This window comes from Spermophilus citellus (genome assembly GCF_964194105.1).
Source record: "Spermophilus citellus genome assembly, chromosome: 10".
NCBI classification, from domain to species: Eukaryota; Metazoa; Chordata; class Mammalia; order Rodentia; family Sciuridae; genus Spermophilus; species Spermophilus citellus.
In genome coordinates, this window is record NC_138197.1 from 113,073,681 (window position 1) to 113,088,038 (window position 14,358).

Genomic DNA, 14,358 nt, shown 5'->3' on the forward strand with positions numbered 1-14,358 from the left:
AAGCAATCACAACACCTACATGTTTCTGGCCTTACTTATAACCCTTTCTCATAATACATAACCCTGAAAAGGAGTTGTTATTTTTATAATTTAATACCATTTTAAATATATTAGGGGAGTTTACCATTTAAAGGTGGCCTTTTGCAGAATATACCCATCATCTGTATTTTAAACATTTGAATTTTGTTTTCAGAAAGCAAAATATACCTGCAGATATATTCTACATGTAGGATAATCAGTTGCAATGTGAAAGAAAATATCAAAAATAATTTTTAAAAGACTTTTAAATGAACCAGTTCTATAAAAAAGGTATGATCCTAAGAATCTATAATATAGTAAACAAAAGTTGAGTAAATATGCCATTCAGAAAATTCTGAAGATTGGTTATAAGGTTGGTATATTTCACTGCACAATATAGCTCATCTTTCTTTATACTTGAAAATTACACAATAAACATACCTTTACATTGTGCATACTCATGATGTTCCCACAGTCATCCATGTACTGTTTTAGGTCTTTATCCTGAAAAAAACCCCAGCATTTTACTACACGATAATACAATTTTCAGGATGCATGGCTGATTCACTTAATAGTATTTGATTTTTTAAAGAAAATTGTTTTTCAAGAAAAGATATAGAATGCACCACATAATCTAATTATATATCAACAAATAAACAACAATATCTCTGGGACTGTTAAAAAAAAAAAGTCTAATTTTCTATTACTAAAGTAAAATTAAATACTGATTTTTTTTTTAAATGCTTACCAGATACTCAAAGACCAGAGTCAAAGATTTATCTGTGTGAACAATGTCATGTAAGGTTACTATATTTGCATGTTTTAAATCCTTTAAGAGTGAAACTGTAAAAAAGAAAAGAAAGTCAATTATTTAGTCTGTGGAAGCCAGTCTTTATAAAAACTTGAAGTAAATTTAATGTATGAACCAACTGTGTTTAATATCCTCTTAAGTCTAAAACAGTAAATTGCAAAGGGGATTAGTGGTAGAAAAACTGAAGATATCAACTTTTCCTTTTCTTATGGTTTTGAGTTTGATATTACAGTACCTGAAGTCGTCTTCAATATTACAACTCTCCATCTTCTGTTCTTCACTTTAATGTTAACTTTTTGAGGTTAATTTGGATAGAATAAAAGATATGCTTTCTTCCTCCACGTTGCTCAAACCTTATTCACCTCTTTATTTATTACTTTGATACCAGGGATTGAACCTGAGACAAATACCCAGACCCCTTCTTTTTTTATAATTTTTATTTTAAGACAGGGTCTAACTAAGTTGCTTAGATCCTTGCTAAGTTGCTGAGGGTGGCTGCGAATCTGCTTCAGCCTCTTGAACCACTGGGATTAAAGGCATATACCACTATGCCTGGCTCAAACAAATTTTGAAAAATTCACTTTTTAAATATAATGGTATCATGACATGTATACAGTATATTTATTTCTTATATTTAATATATGCAGCTAATTTAGTTACCATGTTCCCCTTGTACCATTATGTAAAATTTCCCTATCAGGTATTTATCTATATCAATGCTTTTAATGACTTCATAGTATTTCATTATACAATAATAAAATTAATTTCTTTCTACTGAACATGTTAGTTTTAGAAATAACTTTTTAATGGTCTGATTATATTTTCCAGTCACCTATTATTTTGATATCTGCTTTTATTCATTAAAAATATACTCTTATACAACTTTGGTTTAAAAATGTTTTATATAAAAATACCTTCTCTTATAGCCGTACAGGGTGCACCTTCTTCATGTTCCAAACGGATCTCTTTTAATGCCACCAAATTCTCTGTCAGTTTACTTCTTCCTTTATATACTGTTGCATATGTACCCTATAAAACATATTTTTGAAGAACAAGTCAAGAGTATCCGAAGATTCTAACAATAAAAAAATTATAAAATAACTGATAATAAAAATTAACTGAATTTCTGAAATTTAAGCATGATGAATTCCATCTTGCAAAGAAAACTCCACAATGTCCAATATTAGTTTTTCTTATAGCAAAGACAACTTTCAGTTCCATACATACACACAGCTTCCGTGATTTTATAACACCTTTTACAAAGTGTCTCAAAAGTATAAAAATATAGAGATTTAATTCACTTTTTGTACTTTATTTCAAATTAATATTTGGATCAACAGTTTTAAAATCAAAGATGCTATACCTCTAATGGTATATGAAAACTGAGGGACACTGAGCACATTAAATGAAAATATAATTATACTGTTAAATAAAAAAAAGTTTTACCCATGTTTCCAGACTTTTCAAAATTTTTGCACATTAGCACATTAACTCTCCTTTTAAAAAAGAAAAAAAGCTTCCCTATCAACTAAGTCCATTATTTTCTTCTTTGCTATTTATTATTTATTACTCCTTTATTGTTTCTCACTATTTATTTATTACTTTCTTGCCCTTTCTTACTATGGAAGACAGAATGTTTCTAAATTAGCATTACAGGTAGTGACAAGTTCAAGAAAACTACATTTTTAAGACTTCCTTATCCTTCAATGAAATGTTTTTATTTCTAAAGTTATTTTTCAGAAATTTGAACTCATGCAATTTCCCACAACAGTACGGACAGGAGACTTCCAGGAGGCTAACAAATAGATGCCCATTTTGTTACCAAGAAAGCACAATACTTTGTGTTTCAATAAAAGATTTTAAGCCTATTAAAAATCCTCATTTCTTGGGGGTTATAGCTCAGCGGTAGAGCGCTCACCTTGCATGTGCAAGGTCCTGGGTTAGATCCTCAGCATAACATAAAAATAAATAAATAAAATAAAGGTATTGTGTCCAACTACAACTTTAAAAAAAAGTGCTCATTTCCTCTCAAACTGATAGAATACTTTCAAGTATTTAGGGTTTTATTCCTCCTAATTTTCGGTTACCTTTTCAAAGCAAGATACAATCTTTTATAAAATCATATTCACAATTTTCTAGGTTGGCAAAACCATATACTAATAAAGGACTTTGAGGATGAAAAAGGAAGTCTTGCATTTTTAAAATAAGAATTAACTTACCTCTCCAAGCTTTTCCAATTTGATGTAGGTTTCCATTTTCCCAAACCCAATTTCTGACTGAAAGCAAAACAATTATAAATTAAGTATTTATTCTTAAAATTGTAGTTCATTTCTTCCCTTAACTTCTAAAACTCTCCAAATATAAAATGTCTAAGAATAGAAAAGGTTGGTTACATTCAAACTGTTAGAGATCTATCAAGTTTCAAAATATATTTGAAGTTGAAATGCTGAAAGGATCTAAAGCATCAATATTCATAATTAAACTTATGTATGGATTGTATAATGGTCTGTGAACATTTTGTTCTATTTTAAGACCCCAAATTTTCTTTTTAAATATTTTTAGTTGTCAATATGTATGTATTTACTTATTTATATGCTATGCTAAGGATTGAACCTAGGGCCTCACATATGCCAGGGAAGTTCCACCACTGAGCCACAACTCCAGCCCAAGACCCCAGATTTTAAAATACCACAGACTTAAATGTTAAGATACCAAAGAATCTTATTTAAAAAATATGATTTGATTTTCCTTTTAACAAAATCACATAATAATTTTCCAACCAATCTTTGAATTCCTATGGAAACTTGGAAAACAACAGATGCTATTTGTTTCAGGTTCTCCAATCAAAATGCAATGAAAAAGAAAACAGAAAATTACATTTTACTATGGATCAAGAAAAAATGCAAACACAAAAGCAGCAACATAAGTCTCAATCCCCTCAAAAGCTTTAAAAGTGAGTTCTCAAACCCTTGCTTTTAAACCTTAAACTCACTTGCGCTTTTTTGCGTGGAGTCAATAAAACGAGGTAGATGGAATATACCCAAATGTGTCATGGAAACCCAATATATCCAATACATATTTTAAAACAAAATAAGCAACCTTAATACCAAAGATTTGGAAAAACAATATATATGTAGAAAATTAGGGACTAAGAGACCAGAATTTTAAAAAACAAGTAAACGGTAGCCAAGAATAAGAATTTCCTTTAAATTGTTTTCTAGAATCCTTTTGCAATAGCAGAAAAGACAATAACAATCTAAAGAAAAATTCACTTCTTAGATGATGCTAATGTCCTTAAATAAAAGGCTAGTGAAAGGAAATAATGTATAACTTCAGTTTTCACAGGTATACAAATTATATTAGTATCATTAAATATTACATTATACTCAAACCCTAGAGAATCAAATATGCGATTTTTCTGGAGCTTTCAAATAAATTAAAAATGATACTTAATGATTAGACCTGCCATCACTTATCACTTCAGACAAAAGGTTAAACTGTTCAAAAGTTGAATGGCCAAAAGTAGAAGAGGTCCCTCAAAAGAATTGTTTTTATCCTTTTGTTACAATGACTAAAGAACTGCTTCTTTTTGCCTTTTTTTAAAACCTTTTTTTCTGTCTGTCTGTCTGTCTATCTATCTATCTATCTATCTATCTATCTATCTATCTATCTATCTATGTTTTTCATGAAAAACATTAAATTAGAAAAATGAAACTTTAGAACCATCATATACTATCTACCCAGGTACTGTTTTTTATGTAACTCAGTATTTACTAAGTTTTTGCTTTCTACTGCCAATAACTATGCAGAATAATGAGGTAAAACTACAAGATACAACACTTTCCAGAAACAAATGAAGTTTTATAGTTCAATATGGAAAATGTGGCTAATAGCCCATTCTGGTATATGACAGCCTGATTCCAATAATTTTCACTTTATATAAAACTGCTAATTACCAAGGTTAACAAAACCCATGATAGAATGTCATTATTTTCTTATACCTATATTTGGAATTCAGATGTTTAAATTCACAAATATGGAACTACTGCACTTTCCCCTTGAATTTTAAGTCTTGTGTCATCATTTACTTGGTGGGGGGCACTATATTGAGAACAAACATATGCCACTATGAACAGAACAATGAGTATCCCTGAGGGGGGAAATATATATGTAGTCGTTGTCTATAAAAATGAGAAGATATGACTGTAAACTAGAAACTTTTTCTTTTCAGTAGTAGGGAAATTTTCTTATTCATTCCTTTATATTAAATGAATATTAGTAAGCCCTTAACATGAAATACACTTTGGTCTAGTGTGACCATGACAAAAACAATGAAGTTTGCTTTAAAGATTACATAGTGTACTGACTATAAATTAATGGTTTTAAAGATGAAAATGCCTTAGAGGTTTTATACATATATAATGTAAGGAATAACTTGTAAAGGATACATGAAAAATTTAAGACTACAACACTCCTCAGAGAATAAAATTTAATGACATTAGAATATGCTAAAAAATCTGTTTTTTAAAAACAAAAGTAACTGGTTAACAATAATTAACTGTGTATTTCAGCTAGTAGAGAGAATTCTGAATGTGCCCAACACAAGAGAAATAATGAATATTTAAGGTGAGAGATATGCCAATTACTCTCATCTGATCATCACAATTTATACGTGTATTGAAATGTGAATATACCATAAATATGTAAAATTGTGTGTCAATTGAAAACAAAAGTATATATCTAAAAAAGAACATAAATACCATACAATAATTATGAAGTTAAATTTGAATAATCAGTCTATAATACAAATAGCACTACTGAATTCCATCCATGCAGGCAGGCAGGCAGGCAGAGAATTCAAACAAAAGGCAGTTACATTAGTGAACTATCAGATCCTAATGCAAAAAGTAAAATATATCCTAATATCCTCCCCCCATTTTAATAATATCTAAATAGTAATTATTATAATTACTGAATTTTTAAATGGAATTTTTAGAAAATTTTGCTTGCATTTTTATCTGCTGAACATGACAAGATTAACAATAGATATAATGACTAGCTTGTTGACATGCTCTCCTACAGAAATTATTCAGAGGACAGAGGACAAAGCTCATTTATTCATTTACCAAGCACAATGTTAGGTGCTGAGCATACAGTGAAGAAGACAGATGATTCCCACTTTCATGAGTTTACTTGAGTTGCACCTTTAAACAGAAATAATAGCTAAAAAATGGTAAAATAAGCTTTATATTTTAATATAATATTGAAAACACCCTTAATTCTGCTTTCCAGACAGAAGAAGATCAGATTCTCTGATACTTCATTGTTCTAAGAAAATACTTCACTTTTTGGCAGTCCAAAGCGAATTCCTAATGAGATGGCTCTTATAGCAAAAGCACACAAATACTAACAATATACATAAATAAAATAAATTACAACTTATAATAGGTCTTCCTATAATTCAGTGTAATTTGTAAGCAGTATCAAGTGTAATGAGAGATTTCTAGTCGTGTTTGTTTCTAACAACATAATTCATGCACCACAGTAATACAGATGTATTAATATGCTAGAGATGCAGTTCTAATTTAGCTTTAGAACCAGTGAAGTATAAGCTGAGGTTCTGCAGATGCCATGTTAAAATAGAGTATGTATTGAAAAACACTGGGAACAGCAGGAGGTTTTTTCCAAACACCCACTTCCCTCCCTGTGAGAATTATTAAATTGTTGTATCTGACAGCAATGGGTTTTACTCTTTGATATGTGGGGCCAGATAAGAGACTGAAAACCTCAATTCTATTTGGTCATTTTTTTCTTACAAAATTTATCAGCATCATGATACTTGCCAATTCTGTACTTAACTGTCAAAGGTAAACTGTGTGTGGAAGTGAACTTCACTTTCACACTTTAGGATGCATTTATTATTTCGTGAGATATCAGGACTTGATGCCCTATTTTCTCATTTGCTCTTAGAAATAAGAAATGAATACATGTAATCTATACTGCTGAGCTAGGAATGAGGAATCCACACAGTGAGAAGATAAACATTTAAAATGTACCTAATCTATAATTTTAATATAATGACACAAATTTTCATATATAGACTTTCATTCTACTGATGTTACACTTATAAGTCTCATAAAACTTCTACTGGGTACACCATTATTGTAAATGCAACAAAACTCTGATGAATTCTGACTATCAGCATATAAGAGTCCCATTAGTCTAATATTTATTTAACTGTGTTAATACTTCATTTCTTACCAACCATAAATAACTATTAAATAGCATTTCCCAATTCTAATATTTATTTAACTGTGTTAATACTTCATTTCTTACCAACCATAAATAACTATTAAATAGCATTTCCCAATTCAGTAACCAGTTATCTTTAATATGAGATATGATTACTAAATTAACATGGTATCCTGGATGTAATCTTTGGACAGAAAAAGGATGGTAGTAAAAAAACTAGTGAAATTTGAATAAAATGTGGAGTTTAGTAAATAGTAATATACCAATATTGGTTCCTTAGTTGTAAAAAATGAATTAAAAGAACATTGTTAATAATAGGAGTAACTGGGTATGTGGTATAAATCACTGTATTATCTTTGTAATTTCTCTGTGAATCTAAAACTAGATCAGCTCCTTGCTTAGAGTGAAAAGACTTAATCAAAGAAAGACAACGTGAAAGGCAAAACTGAGGGTCCACTTAAAGTAAATGATCATGAATTTATAGTAGATTTAACTGACCCTTCTCTATTACTCCTTCCAGCAAAAAAGAATTCTATAACTAATTTTCTTAATTTCTACCTAAGAAAAAGGGTATATTATCCATGGAAATGTAAACTCCTAACACATGTGAAGAATATTTTTTTTCTCCAACTGCTTTTCATCCATTTCTAACCTCACCCTTCTTCTTCATACATAAACCCCCTGAGGTTCAGAATTCTATAAATAACAGACCTCACTGAGGGAAAAAAAAAAATCTAGTTTTTGGATACATAATGAATACAGCACCTATGTAAACTTGAATTCTAACTGTTATGAAAAATAATTTTCTTTTTCCCACCTGCTTTCCATTACCCCTAACTTTCATATGCCTCTCGTCTGCCCCTTCCAGTATCAACACAAGGTAAAGATTTTTCATTTTGAAAAATAATTTTCAAATATATATCAAAAACAATTTGCTTAGTAAGGTAGATTGTAATGAAAGGGATGCATGGATAGAAACAAAATACAGCTGTGGCATGATTAATCTGAAATTTATAAGCCAAAATTCAAAATCAAAAACATGGTAAGTGGGTAGGAATAGGTGGCAATAACAAAAACTTCAATCACTTAATATTCATTAGAGGGCACTGTTTAATTTCATATAAACTAAAAAAGACAACTCTTTTTTTTTTTTTTAAAGAGAGAGAGAGAATTTTTAATATTTCTTTTTTAGTTCTCGGCGGATACAACATCTTTGTTGGTATGTGGTGCTGAGGATCGAACCCGGGCCGCACATATGCCAGGCGAGCGCGCTACCGCTTGAGCCACATCCCCAGCCCTAAAAAAGACAACTCTTTTTAAATGACAGTTTCAAGAACTGCATGGTAAGGGTTGGGAATGTAGCTCATTGGTAGAGCCTAGTATGCTGGAGACCCTGGGTTTGATCCCTCCCCCGTCCCCGCCACACACTGGCAAAAAAGGAATTGCATGGTATTAAATCATACTTTCACTCCAAATCAGAACAAACATAATCTCAACACTTATCCCAAGTACAAATCTTTTATAAAAATTGATAGCCAAAGAAGACATCTGACCAGAAAATAAAGTGGCAAAAGTATCTTTTAAAATGTTTTAAGGAGTGGTGTGCAAAATTACGATAATCACTGACATATACCAAAATCAAGTTGGTTATACTTTATCAATGTGCTCAGAGTGTATAAAAGAATAAAGTAATTTTATTCTTTAGAATATCAAAACATAAGCTTATGTGAATTAAAAAAATCCATGATATAATGTATGGAAAGGAGATGAAACAGCTGTGAGAAACTCAGAAGTCATCATCAATTGTTATCCCTCAGACACAAAGTTAACTGAGTACCAGATCCTGTCTATTTTCTCTCTACATGATCCCTAGGGTCAGTGTTCTACTTTCTATTTCCATATGACTGCTACATCATCCCTAATTTTGAACAAATTCCTAATTCATCTCCATCTTGTCTGTCTCTCCATCTAGTTCACTGTTTCTACTTTTCCTGAAGCTATTATTTGAAACAAAAATGTGATCATGTCAGCCCTTGTTTAAATAAACACTTCTGATTACGTGGGATGAAGTTCAAACTCCTCAACCTGACATCTAATGCTTTTTATAATCTGGATCATCCTATCCTTTCAAGTTCTATTTTTAAAATAAATTATTACATATTGATTCTTCATATCCATTAAAATTTCCCTCACATAACATATACATTCCTATCTCTGGGTTTAGTACATGAAATTTCCTCTGCTTAGAATGCTCTTTGTTCACAGGCTCATTTCAACTTGACAAATTTCTACCCATCTTTCTAGGGCCATCTCAAGGACTTCCTCCTCTGAAGACTCATGATTTGCAGACAATTTACTTGCTGCCCATTTTATTCTTTACAACACTATATGTATCCCTAGTAGAAAATTCTAGTCATCCAAAAGATATAATATGCAATCACCTGAATTTATGTCAAAGATGAAAGTACAACAGGAAAAGCTGTCCTTTCAATAACAAGTGCTGGGACAACTGCTACGTACTAGAAGATGTTATAAGACATAAAGCTGACAAAGTTCCTTTATGTAGAATGTAAACAATTCCTATAAATCAGTAAGGAAAGGGTAGAAAAACCAGAAGATAGACAATAGACTTGGGCAATTAATCTAAAAAAGAGGATACTTAAATGACCAAGAAATATATTTAAAAGTGTTCAACTCAGTCAATGAAATGCAAAATAAAAATGAGAGACCACTATTTATCAGAAAAGTTAAAATTAAAAAAGAAAAAGACAGCCTCCAAAACTGGCAAGAGCAATCAGAATTATCATACATTGATGATGGAAGTATAAATTAGTACAACCACTTTAGAAAACTGTCTTGATGTTTTCTAGGAAGGCTGAACATAGATATATATGATCTAATAATACCCCTCCTAGATATGAAGGGCTTATTATGTTAACCAAAAAAACCATGCACAGGAACGGTGACAGCACTATTGGATAATAGAAAAAAAAACAAAACTGAATTAAATTAAAATACCCATCAACAGAATGGAAAAAGTATAATACACTTATGTGTGTGTGTGTGTATATATATATATTTATACTTATACAGTAAAACACCATGCAACAAAAACAAATTAACTATAACTATATGCAACAACATAGATAAAACTCACAAACTTAATACAGCAAAAGGAACTACCCACAAAAATGCACACTATATTCTTTCATACATTGTGTTTGTATAAATATATATTATATTATATATATTTTAACTGTATAAATATATATTTCCATGTTTATGTAAAATTTATTTTAGTATTTTTCTATACTCAATTATGCAAAGTTCAGTGGTTTAAAAAAGAATAATCAGAAATTAATTATTAAGCATTTTAAAAATAATTAAGAATGTGTACATGAGAATAAGAAAGTTCCAGGTATTAAAACATAGTTACAAAGATAATATGATCAAAACAGTGTGACATATGTGGATAAAACTAATCTTTGGTATTAAAAGGCAGAAATTACGGTTATAATTAAGGGATATTAAAAGAAAAGAAATATAATAGAAGGGGGTTTCTGGTAATTTTATTCAATGGGTACTACTTATATACAAGTATGTTTATATTGCAAATATTCATTGACTTGTAGGTGATGCTTTGAGTATTTCACTGGATAATCTAATATATATTAATATATGTTTATTGTATCTAGTATAGTAAATCTAAGAAGATATATATGTAGTACGTATTCTGTATATCTAGCAAGTATGAATAAAATTTACCAAAAATAAAATATAACATAGCTTAAATCATATCCCAATATGCATTCATGTTAAGGGTTCCAATTAACCCTTAGGAATGGAAAATAATAAAACCCAGAAGGCAATATAATAAAATTTAGCTATTTAAATATTATATGTAAAATTTAAGTTAAGGGATGGGGTTTTAGCTCATTGATGGAGCTGCCTAGCATGTGCAAATTCCTGGGTTCAATTCCCATAACTACCAAAAGAAAAAATAAAGTGTTTACATTCAGAGAACAGAAAAAGCAGATCTGCTTGTATAGGTATAGGAGACCAAAACCTTACCAAGGAAGCTCTACGAGATCTTCGGCTCATTGGTTGATCAAATGGTGGACTGTTGATCTGAAACTTTTCCAGATATCCATCAGGTATTCTGATATCTGCAGGTAGGGATAACCGTTTATTTAAATCCTATAAAAAGGAAAAAAAAAAGTAGGTAATCAAAAACCTAGGGCATTTGACTTGTGATTCATGGGCTTTAGTATATTATTTTTAAGCAATAATTAGCTCAAGTTTATTGCAGTTACAAAGTTATCTAAATTAATTATATATATTGAAGGCAAAATTATTACTGTTAAAGCAAAGGTGCACAATGCAGTTTTACAGAAATGATTTAAAACAGAATGGACAAATTTTGAAGTCATTTCATTAGTAAATTTATCTTGGATTTACTGAAATTATTATTCCATAAAATAGGAATAGGCAGATATCACAACATATGATCAATTTAAATAATTAAACAAGTAGATATTATGATTTTACATAAACATGAAAAGAAAATTAAAATGTTTTCTTATTGCTGTTAATAGAAGTAAAGGGCTTTCTATTTCATTTAAGTATAAAATGTGAACTGAGATTAACTTCAAAGAAAAACTTGCCTCTATCATCACATCAAGAAATATAAATTCTATGAAAAGAATTTATTGTAAACCCTTTTATAATAAAATAATGAAAAACAAAAAGATTATATAAAGGAATTGTATAAATATTTACTGAGAGATAAAAGACTTAAATATATTATATTTCAAATGGTAAGACTAAACAATACTAATTTTCACCATACTAATTTTAATATTTTATATTACCCAAAACAAATCCCAAAATTATCTTTGCAACAAAACAAAATGCCTAAAATTGCAACAAAACAAAATACCTAAAACTCTATCTAGAGAAATAAACAAAAATCCAAAAATATTCTTGAATAAAAGCACAGATACTCTTCAACTTAATATGGGGTTATTCTGATAAACCAATTCTATATTGAAAATATCATTAAGTTGGAAATGCAACTGAACATCACAGTTTAGCAACACAGAACACTGTAGAGTATAATAGTTTAATCCTGTGACTGCATGGCTAACTGGCAGCTGTGATACTGTATCACAAAATAGTATTATATTGCATATTGTTAGCCAGGGGAAAAAAAATCAAAATTCAAAGTCTGAGTATAGGTTCTACTGAATGTGTATTGATTTTTCACCACTGTAAGTTTGAAATCATCAGTTGACCCATGATAAATCAGAAATAGATCATGTGTATATATGTTCAAGGGGGAGGAATACAGAAATAAATTTTTCTAGATACTAAAATAAATTAAACTTGGGTTGAGGTTGTGGCTCAGTGGTAGAGCACTTGCCTAGCATGTGTGAGGCACTGGGTTCGATTCTCAGTATTGCATATAAAGAAATAAAGGTCCATCAAAAAAAATTGAAAAAATAAATGAATTAAACTAATATATATATATATATATATATATATATATATATATATATATATATATATATGTATATATGTATGTATATAAAACATTTTCCCATATATTTGTTGACTGATTGTATATCCTCTTCTGAGAAGTGTCTGTTCAGTTCCTTGGCCCATTTATTGATTGGGTTATTTGTATTTTTGAGTGCTTTAAATATCCTAGAGATTAGTGCTCTATCTGATGTAAGTGTGGTAAAAATTTGCTCCCATTCTGTAGTCTCTCTAGTCACCTCACTGATTGTTTCTTTTGCTGAGGAAAAACTTCTTAGTTTGAATCCATCTCATTCATTCTTGGTTTTAATTCTTATACTATAGGAGTCTTATTAAGGAAGTCAAGGCCTAATCTGACATGAAGGAGATTTGGGCCTACTTTTTCTTCTATTAGGCACAAGGTCTCTGGTTTAATTCCTAGGTCCTTAAGTTTTGTGCATGATGAGAGACAGAGGTTTAATTTCATTTTGTTGCATATGGATTTCCAGTTTTCTCAGCACCATTTGTTGAAGAAGCTATCTTTTCTCCAATATGTTTTTGGTGCCTTTGTCTAATATGAGATAACTGCAATCGTGTGGGTTTGTCTCTGTGTGCTCTATTGGTCTACAGGTCTAATTTGGTGCCAATACCATGTTGTTTTTGTTATTATTGCTCTGTAGTATAATTTAAGGTCTGCTATAATAATGCCATTGGCTATTCTGGGTCTCTTATTTTTCCAGATGAATTTCATGATTGCTTTCTCTATTTCTATGAGGCATGTCATTGGGATTTGGATTGGAATTGCATTGAATCTGTATAATGCTTTTGGCAGTATGATCATTTTGACAATATTAATTCTGCCTATCCAAGAACAAGGGAGATATTTCCATCTTCTAAGGTTTTCTTTAATTTCTTTCTTTAGCATTCTGTAGTTTTTCACTGAACAGTCTTTCACTTCTTTCATTGATTCCAAGTTTTTTTTTTTTTTTTTTTTTTTGAGGCTATTGTAAATGGGGTGGTTTTCCTAGTTTCTCTTTCTGAGGATTTGTCACTGATGTACAGAAATGCCTTTGATTTATGGGTGTTGATTTTATATCCTGTTCCTCTGCTAAATTCATTTATTAGTTCTAGAAGTTTTCTGGTGGACTGTTTTGGGTCTTCTAGGTACAGAATCATATCATCAGCAAATAGTGATAATTTCACTTCTTCTTTTCCTACATACTGAAATGATAAAGTCATAACTTCTGTCTTTAAAGTTATAACTGATAAACAAAGGGAAATGGATTGCATAACTTATATACGGAGAAATAATTTACATATACTATAGGTGTAATGAATGACAGAGGAAATGATACTGATACTTATAAAGCAAGGGGGAAAATGGTGTCTGTGGAAATATTCGGAATACAATTCATTAATATAAAGAAATACTTCTTAGAGGTGTCATTTACCTTCATGAAAATTTTAAAATGGGCATTTATGTGCTTGATAAACATGTGTTTATTTATATACACAAAAACATATACAAAGGTACACTTATATATTTTTAAATTGTTACCTCCATGGAGATGCGTCTATGTATACGATTTCTGAGACAAACACCTGTAGGTGACTGGACTTCATCAGATGATGTTCCAGAAGCTTGGTCACTCTCACCATCTGATCCCATTTTTAGATTTTCATGAACAATATCTACATCAGAAAATGAGACAATATTTACCTTAAAGAAGATATTTTATCCTATTATATAATTAATTATC

General features: G+C 30.2%; 1 protein-coding gene across 3 annotated transcripts in view; it reads right to left on the reverse strand.

The window, feature by feature from the left end:
• Positions 1–14,358, reverse strand: part of CDK17 (cyclin dependent kinase 17) — a 103,665-nt gene that overhangs the window by 15,929 nt on the left and 73,378 nt on the right. For all 3 annotated transcript variants that reach the window (XM_081311069.1, XM_081311067.1, XM_081311068.1), the window contains 6 exons: positions 14,157–14,290; positions 11,153–11,278; positions 3,049–3,105; positions 1,744–1,858; positions 767–861; positions 460–522 (listed from right to left, as the gene is read on the reverse strand). In XM_081311069.1, the coding sequence (XP_081167195.1) occupies positions 460–522; positions 767–861; positions 1,744–1,858; positions 3,049–3,105; positions 11,153–11,278; positions 14,157–14,290 (590 nt within the window). The remainder of the gene's footprint in view (positions 1–459; positions 523–766; positions 862–1,743; positions 1,859–3,048; positions 3,106–11,152; positions 11,279–14,156; positions 14,291–14,358) is intronic.